The 8,152-nt window shown below is 32.1% G+C and overlaps 1 protein-coding gene across 1 annotated transcript; it reads right to left on the reverse strand.

Moving 5' to 3' along the window:
* Nucleotides 1–4,472: 4,472 nt before the first annotated feature.
* LOC120197736 (UDP-galactose/UDP-glucose transporter 7-like) lies at nt 4,473–7,395 on the reverse strand. Its single transcript, XM_039199152.1, is given in 10 exon segments — nt 4,473–4,815; nt 5,119–5,190; nt 5,192–5,263; nt 5,493–5,567; nt 5,570–5,653; nt 5,762–5,872; nt 6,452–6,697; nt 6,786–6,891; nt 7,072–7,196; nt 7,287–7,395. Coding segments are annotated over 9 exon segments (972 nt in total). The 5' UTR covers nt 7,113–7,196; nt 7,287–7,395; the 3' UTR covers nt 4,473–4,650.
* Between the last annotated feature and the right edge of the window lie 757 nt (nt 7,396–8,152).

Raw genomic sequence — 8,152 nt, forward strand, 5'->3', positions numbered from 1 at the left:
TGGGATTTTGATTAGGGAAAGGTTGTGGGTTTTGAGATTGTGTTTGGTATTGGAAATGTGGTGAAACAATATTTGCTTGGTGATGAAATTGTGGTGGAACCATTAAATTTTGAGCACCATAAACTGGGGTTGAAAAACTTAGTTGATTATTACCCGTTACTGACCCAACTTCACTACTTCTAGGTTCAACAACATACAATGTAACATCATCACTTGAAACACTAATGTAAGCAATGAATCGTTCAACATCTTCATTGTCGGTTAACAAATAAACTTTACCATTTCTCTGATAAGATAGCCTAAATCCACTTAGGGGCTCTAAATTCAATTTATTTGCAACACGTAACATTAGAGTTTCATAAGTTAACTTTTTTAATGACAGTTTTAGTTGAAGATTCATGGGTAAAGACATATATTGTAAAACACCATGAACATTCTCCCATGACCCTCCAAAACACAAATCTATCCAAACATGATCAACATTAGATGATTTCATTATTGTAAATTAATTTACTAAACAAACGAGCTGTGAAACTAAAACCTGTTACCGGATGGGGAAGGATGTCGTTGGATATAGGAACGGATGTCGCCGGAGAGAGTGGTAGATGGAGATAGAATGAGTTGCGATTTAGGGATTTAGGTTATGAGTTGCTGCTGTTGCGTAGTTATATACCCAAAACATTTGTGCTGCGAAACTAAAACCTGTTGCGAATTCAGAAATCGAGTTGCGAATTTGAAATTCAGTAATGCGATAGTCAGAATCTCGTTGCGATAGTCAGCATCTCATTGCGATAGTCAGATTCGCGTTGCGATTTACGTATTCGCATTGCGATTTACGTATTCGCATTGCGATTTACGTATTCGCATTGCGAATTAGCAAAATCGTAACGCGAATTTGGAAAATCGCAATGCGATAATCAGAATCGCGTTACGAATCTGGAAACTGATTTGCGATACTGGAGATCGCGTTGCGAATTATCGATCGCATTGCGATTTAGTTAGTCATTTTGGCAAATCCAAAAAAATGGTTAAAATCGTATATTATAAGGCATTTTTGGTCACTGAAGTTATTTTCTCTTATAAAAAATTAAACGCGTAATAACCAACATATTTATAAATTGAAAAAATTAAGATGCGTGCAGTAAGATAAGAATATTTTTTTTCTTTTGTTCTTTTACATCGTCTCCCCTTTGTTTATTTAACATTTGTAAAAGTTTAATTATAATAATAAGAAATATGGAACCTACCCTCAAAATATAAATTCTCTTTTGATTTAAACAACATTTAGTTTTTATTTTGTAGGGACAATGCTTGCTTTTATAGTTTACGCATAATATCATCATTAGCCCTTCAATGTTTATAGAATGATCATTTTGGTTACTATTCTATTTTTTTAGCTGTATTTTGGCTTCATATTTCATTTTAAGATAAAAAAGCTCGTAACACTTGATTAAATAGTCACTTTGATCTTTATTCTTTTTTGGAATATTTTAACCCCAATTTTTCACTTTAAGATAAAAAAAACTCTTATTCTGGAGCGCTAATTATTTGTTGACTGACACTTTCTACTCATGGAGGGGCCTTTTTGCCCCCAAAATAAAGCATTAGGAGTTAAAATATTCCAAAAAAAAATAGTAGCTAAAATTATTATTTTAATAATATTAAGGGTTAATTTTGCCAATTGATGGATAAGCTTGAGCTTCCTTTTTCCTTTTATCGCTCCCCACTTCCTCGCCCCTTTTCCAACATTGACTCCCATATTTTTTACTTTTACTACATTAAGATCAGTACAATACTCTTTCTACACCTAATTTTATCGGTTTAGTTATTTTCTTTTTTAAATATTATTATTTGGAAAATTCTAGAATTCATTGCAGTTCACCATTAATTTTATAGTTTAAAATTTACGATTAATTTTATAGTTTAAAATTTACGAATGGTCATTAAACTATGTCAAAAATTATCCTTTTGAACATTTAACTTTTAAAAGTTACATAATGAATATTAAATTTTAATTTTGTTACAAAATGGGCACAAAACTAGTAAGAAATGTTTTATTTGACCCTTCAATTATAGCTAAAGTTTAATCTTACTCTTATTTTAATGGAAATAATTTTTATTAGGTTCGTTGAATAGAAAATAAAATAGATATAGATAAAATAAATATCATCGTTTAATTTTATATTATAAATATTAAATTTGTACCATATAAATTAAAAATTATTTGATATGATATTATAAAATTATAGATGTATGATTTTTAAATTACATTTAAATTTTTAAATAAAATTTAAATTTGTAAATCACGTCATTAATAAAAAATAATTTTATTATTTGATAATATAAATTTTCAGAAATAGAAAATTATATATTTTTGTTTTAAAAATACAACAACAATTAAACAAATAATGAATTATAAAATAATTTTTTATTAATAAAAAATTAATTTCATTGTTTGATAACTGAATATTTTGAAAATATTTTTTAAAAAAATTAAAAATAATTTATTTTTATATATTTTAGAAAATACTTAAAATTATACTTTTTTAGAATTACGGGACTAAATAAAATATTTTTCATTAATTTAGTGTGTTATTCACCACTTAATAACATTTAACAATGTTATGTACTTTTTAACAAAGTTCAAAGTTTAATGTCTATTTTGTAATTTTTAAAAATTCAATGATAAATAAAATCAATTTAAAAACTTTTGTGACTCTTTATGAATTTTATCCTATTTTATAGTATTAGTGCATTTCAATGAATGTCACTCATTGTAGACTAATCCTTATTCATGAAATTTTATTTTCATTAAATTGATTTAAAAGTAATGAAACTATAAAGTTGCAAGGTCAAAAAAGTTATTTCCTTTTTTTAAAAAAAAGTATATTTTTTTTATAACCACGATATTCAATTTATTGATCGACTAATTCGGATTGTGTACTAGCAGAGACAAAGGCGACCCTCCCAACTCAGTTTACTCCATTCGCAAATGTCAAGATTCAAACCCCTGACATCGCTTAAAGGATCTAGTTTCTCATCCCACTAGACCAATTGACTATTGGTATTTTATGATTTATATTTGAAACTCATGATTAATAATATTTATTTTATGATATATGTTCGGAATTTATGATTGTTTTTTATAACATGATTTCCGAAATTTAAACTCATATTCATAGTTTGAGAGTACAAAATAGCATCTCAATATTTGTATTAAAAATAATTTAAATATTTTAATTTTGGTGTTAAAGGAAAAACTATTTATTGGATCTGTCTTCAGCATGAGTGTGCTAAGAGATTCAGAAATGTAGTGATGATGACTTTTTTTATGCTTCATTTCTTTCCATTTAGATGAAAATTTGTAGATGGTTACTATGCGAACGAAATGAATGAAGAGAGATGATGAACACTCGAGAGAGCTTTAAAAAGAGAGTTTTTTTTTTGTCTGATTTCACGTGATGATTTATATACTAATTCTTAATCTTAGCATCAGATTTAAAATAATAATAACAATGTGTAGGTTAGTAGGATAAATAGATCTTATTCTCAAATAATATATTTAATTGATAGATCATGTGCACCGGGGTTGTAAATGAGCCGAGTCAAGCTCGAGTATTGCTGAGCTCGACTCACTTGAAAACTCGCAAACTTAAAATTTTCAAACTCGACTTGAACTCGAAATCATGAATTGAGGCTCGAAAAAAAAACCCCAAAAAAACTTGAACTTAACTCAGTTGAAGCTCAAATTAAAACTGAAACTTAAATACATGAAAATTTTATATTATATTTTTTTTAAAAAATAAACTCATAAATGTTAATATTATTAATAATTTAAATTTTTAAAATAATTTTTTTGAGTTGCTCGTAAGCTTTTCGAGTTGAGTATAAATTAGTTCGTTTCGGCACGTTAAGAGCTCGAGTCAAATACTTATCGAACGTTGATCGAGTCGATCAGAATTAACTCACGATCTATCTCGTCTCATTTATAACTCTATGTGCACATGTAAGTGAATATGTCAAGTGACTGTTGTTAACCGGAAGATATGAAGCCTAAGCAGAGCCAACTAATACGGCAGCTGAGCACCTAATTTTTCAATCTTACTTTTTATATTTATAATTAAGGTTATTATTTCTTTGATCTTATTTTTTATCTCTATGACTGAGAACCTTAAATTTTATAATCCCACTTAAGACATCTAAAATTTTCAATCTCACTTTTTATATTTATAATTAAGACCCCTAATTTTTTTCAAATCTACTTTTTACCTTTATAATTGAAGCCCTAATTTTTTTTAATCTTACTTTTTATAATGAACACACGTATCATCTAATTGATATGTTGAAACATGGACATTTTTAGGCCTTGGGTTCAATCCGGATAACCTCTCCTCTCCTACGATAATGTCAACAAAAAAAGGGTTATGATGACAAAATCCCAAGCAATTATTCCAAGTACATATATATTATAACCTCTAATGGGGCCTCCCTTTACCAATATCATATGCTCAAAAGAAATGGCAGATGGAACATAAACAATATAGCTTCTTAATCATCTCTTGATGAATGTCACGATGGTGTAAAAAGGAAAACACTTGAAACGTAAAATCGGAACCAACTAGGCATTAACCATGTAAAGTCGGGTTTAGTTTACGTTCGATGCGACTCCAAATCCGACATCACTTTGACGGCTTTGACCCTCCGTTGCTGATACTTGGCGTAAGAATACCACACACCGCCGGCCGTGTTTATGACCAGTCCGGTTACGTTCAAACCGTGAACTTGCACACCTCCCAGCAAGACAAAGCCAAGTGTCTGGTAATAATAATCAAAACTAAACAAATCACTCATCATATAAGAAGAGAATCATACCTTGGTTCATATGTATATGTATATATAGATATAATACACACACTATATTAACCGGACTTATTCCGTTTCCTTTTATAGTACTCGTGCTCATTAATGGAAGTAAGATCCTTCGAATATACGAAAAGGTTCGATATGCGCATAGGTGTATTTGAGATTTACTCGCGTCCGGGTAACATAGTGTGTGTATATGCTTTTCACCATCCCCTTGTATGGTTTTCAACCGGGTAATGAAGCAAACTCGCTTACCGTGGATCCGACACCTTTGAGTACTCCAACAATGGTTGTGGTTAGAGCAGAGTTAACTATGGTACACAAAAAACATGGTGTAGTTGAGAGCAATGCCCATCACCAATGAAAGAATTAGGATGAACAAAAACGAGAACGAATTGCTCTGCAAACAAAGATAATAAACCGATGTTAGAAATCTCGTGCGCTACCTCGTGTTGGATAAGTGTCTTAACCGACTCTAATCTCATCTAAACTGCCGCTATTCCGAAGGTCTTGAGGCTGATATGTTATTGGAAACAACAGTTTCACTGAATCTCAAACCATTAGAGCTGATCAGGCCTATGACAAATGCAAATGAATTACAACCGAAAGAAAATGCGCAAAGTCCTGACCTTTGCAAGTAACAATGCCAAAGAATTCGGGAACTCTCCGGTCGCTATGATGAGAAATAGCAAAAATGGAAGAGAAAAAGAAAACTGTTATAGAACATAATCTCTATTGAAGAAAGCCCTTCTTCTGCACCAGACTTCTCCACCAACACGAGGTACATGGTCTGCATTTCGGATTAAACTACCGTATGAAAAAGAAAACTTTATAGAAGGAAACCTCAATAAGCAACGCATGTTCGTAACCAGCTATCTGGATATATGCAAAAGGAAACCTGGAAAAACACAGAAGTTAGCGCCATGGTGTATCCGGGTAAGTCGAAAGAAAAATCTCCAATGGCAGCTACAATAACTCCCACAGCAGTCAAAATTACTGAAAAGATCACCTGAAAATTAACAAAGAAGAAAAGAATGGTAAAGAATGTTTTCTAGGCTGAAGAAACAAAAACAAAGTGCGATTGGGAACAACAAGAAACAACGGATCTGGGTTTAAAGGAAATGATAAACCTAGAATGATTTGAGACAGATTATGAAAGCAAAAATTAACAAGCAATGGTTACAAACAAAGAAATAAAACCCTTGAACGTGGAACAGCAAAGCTATGAAGTCATTGACAATGAAAAAAATTATCATAGGGACATCCGTCGTTGACAACTTATATATATATCGACATGATAATGAGGAATCAATTGACATTGACACGAACACTGATCAATGCTTTAACGATAGCTTCAGGATACACAAGCTCAACAGTCAAGATATGATCACAAGGGCGTGCATCTTTGACAACTTACATATCAACATGATAACGAGGAATCAATCGACATTGACACGAACATCGATCAATGCATTAACAATCATTTCAGGGTATACAAAGCTAAACAGTCAAGCTCCAAAGGAGATCAAAAACTATCAAAAGAAGTAAACTAAAAGTGTAAGCCTATCAAAGAAATGACATCACAAACCTGAGTTGTAGGCTTTCCCTTTCCAGAAAAGAATCCGGCAATGAGAACGGCAAGCGGAGTGAGCCTCTTTATAGCAATATACATAGGAATATTAACCCCCTTCAAGCTTGCAAGAGCAAATGCCACATTTGCATTGTAAAACAAAGAAACAGGGAGAAGCCTTTTAGCTGTGGTAATATCAACCCCTTTAGCTTTCGTATAACCCATTTTTCGACCAAAATGAATGAGCAGGGCAGTGGCTAATTGCTAAGACAATCATATTACCAAGTAAGCCTTTCTTTTCAATAAATTCAAAGATCCAATGACCAATTTTCTATCTTTGAAAGAGAAATACCTGAAAAGTAAGAAGCGTCATGGAATGTGCATACTGCATTATAATTGCTTTGTTGATAAAAACCATAGCCATGGAAGCAATCCCATATGATATAGCTGCAAACAAACTACAGGGCAAACAAATCTTCAGCTTCGCAGCTTTAATAGTAAAACTCGTTTAGTTTACCCCCTTTCTTTTTACCCTTTTTCATCTAAAAAAAAAGCAAGAACAGTGAAGCTGGTAGACAAAATAAATGGCAGTCTGACATGCAGAATATGTCGGAAGAATTACAAGACAAAACCATAACCTTAAAAAGGAGCTGCCATCTGTGACACTGCTTGTGTCCATGATTGATAAAGATCGAAGATTGAATTTCCCCTTTTGCAAATCCAAAGCCAATCACATCTTGAGCTAACACAATCCAAATTTCACCTGCAAATCAAAGAAGGAGAAAATTGGGTCTTCAAATCCGGAAATGAAAAAGAAAAATGAAAACCAATCCATCATCGGAAAATAAATCACCTGGTAGCAGAAAGGAATGAATTAAAAAAGAAACCCAAGGTTTTATTCACAAGAAAAAATCTGGGAAATCAGAGAAATGGTAGATCGAGTGAAAAGAAGTCCAGGGAGAAGGAACCTGATGATGGAATATCTAATGAAAACGATGAAGTAAATAAATATATATACCGTAAAGAAAGGGGAAAAGGAAAGGAGATTTGGAATATAGAAGAAACAGCTGGCGGTGAGAGAGAGAATGTGGAAGTGAATGTGAATGGGGATTGGGATTGGGAATAGGGAACAAATATATCTCCATCAGCATCACCTGGGATGCTCCCTTTCTTGCTTGGCTCCATTGAAACACTAATGGAGCTTTGGGTGTCTCGTAGTTGCATACACCATTTTCCAACAAGTAGCAATTATTACGTTTCCATGGCTCCATCTCCATCTACAATTCAACTTTTCTAATTATGGTTTACATTTTTATGTCCAAGTTTTTTACATCCAACTATATATATTGAATTATGATAATAGTTTATATTTAAATCAATTTACAAATAGAGATTTAAACTTAGATCTATTATCTTTATCCTTAGAATTCAAATTAAATTGGTAATTTATAAGTGTTTACTATGCCATCATGCATGCTTCAAGTAGATGGGTGTTTTAAAATGATAAAAGAGTTGAGTTGGTGTTGATAGGTCAAAATAAGCCTAAATCATCCATTTTCTCACACCTTACCAAGTCTAAGCCTTGATTTGACTTTTACCTCTTTCGTTCGATCTTTTTACAAGAAACAGCCACTCCCTGATTCCCCCCCCCTAGTAATACTTGTTAAAATGAAGTTTATCTTAGCACAGTCGAACCGGGAGAGATCAAACAGAGCTTCT

This window comes from Hibiscus syriacus, unplaced genomic scaffold (genome assembly GCF_006381635.1).
Source record: "Hibiscus syriacus cultivar Baekdansim isolate YM2019G1 unplaced genomic scaffold, ASM638163v2 tig00117048_pilon, whole genome shotgun sequence".
NCBI classification, from domain to species: domain Eukaryota; kingdom Viridiplantae; phylum Streptophyta; class Magnoliopsida; order Malvales; family Malvaceae; genus Hibiscus; species Hibiscus syriacus.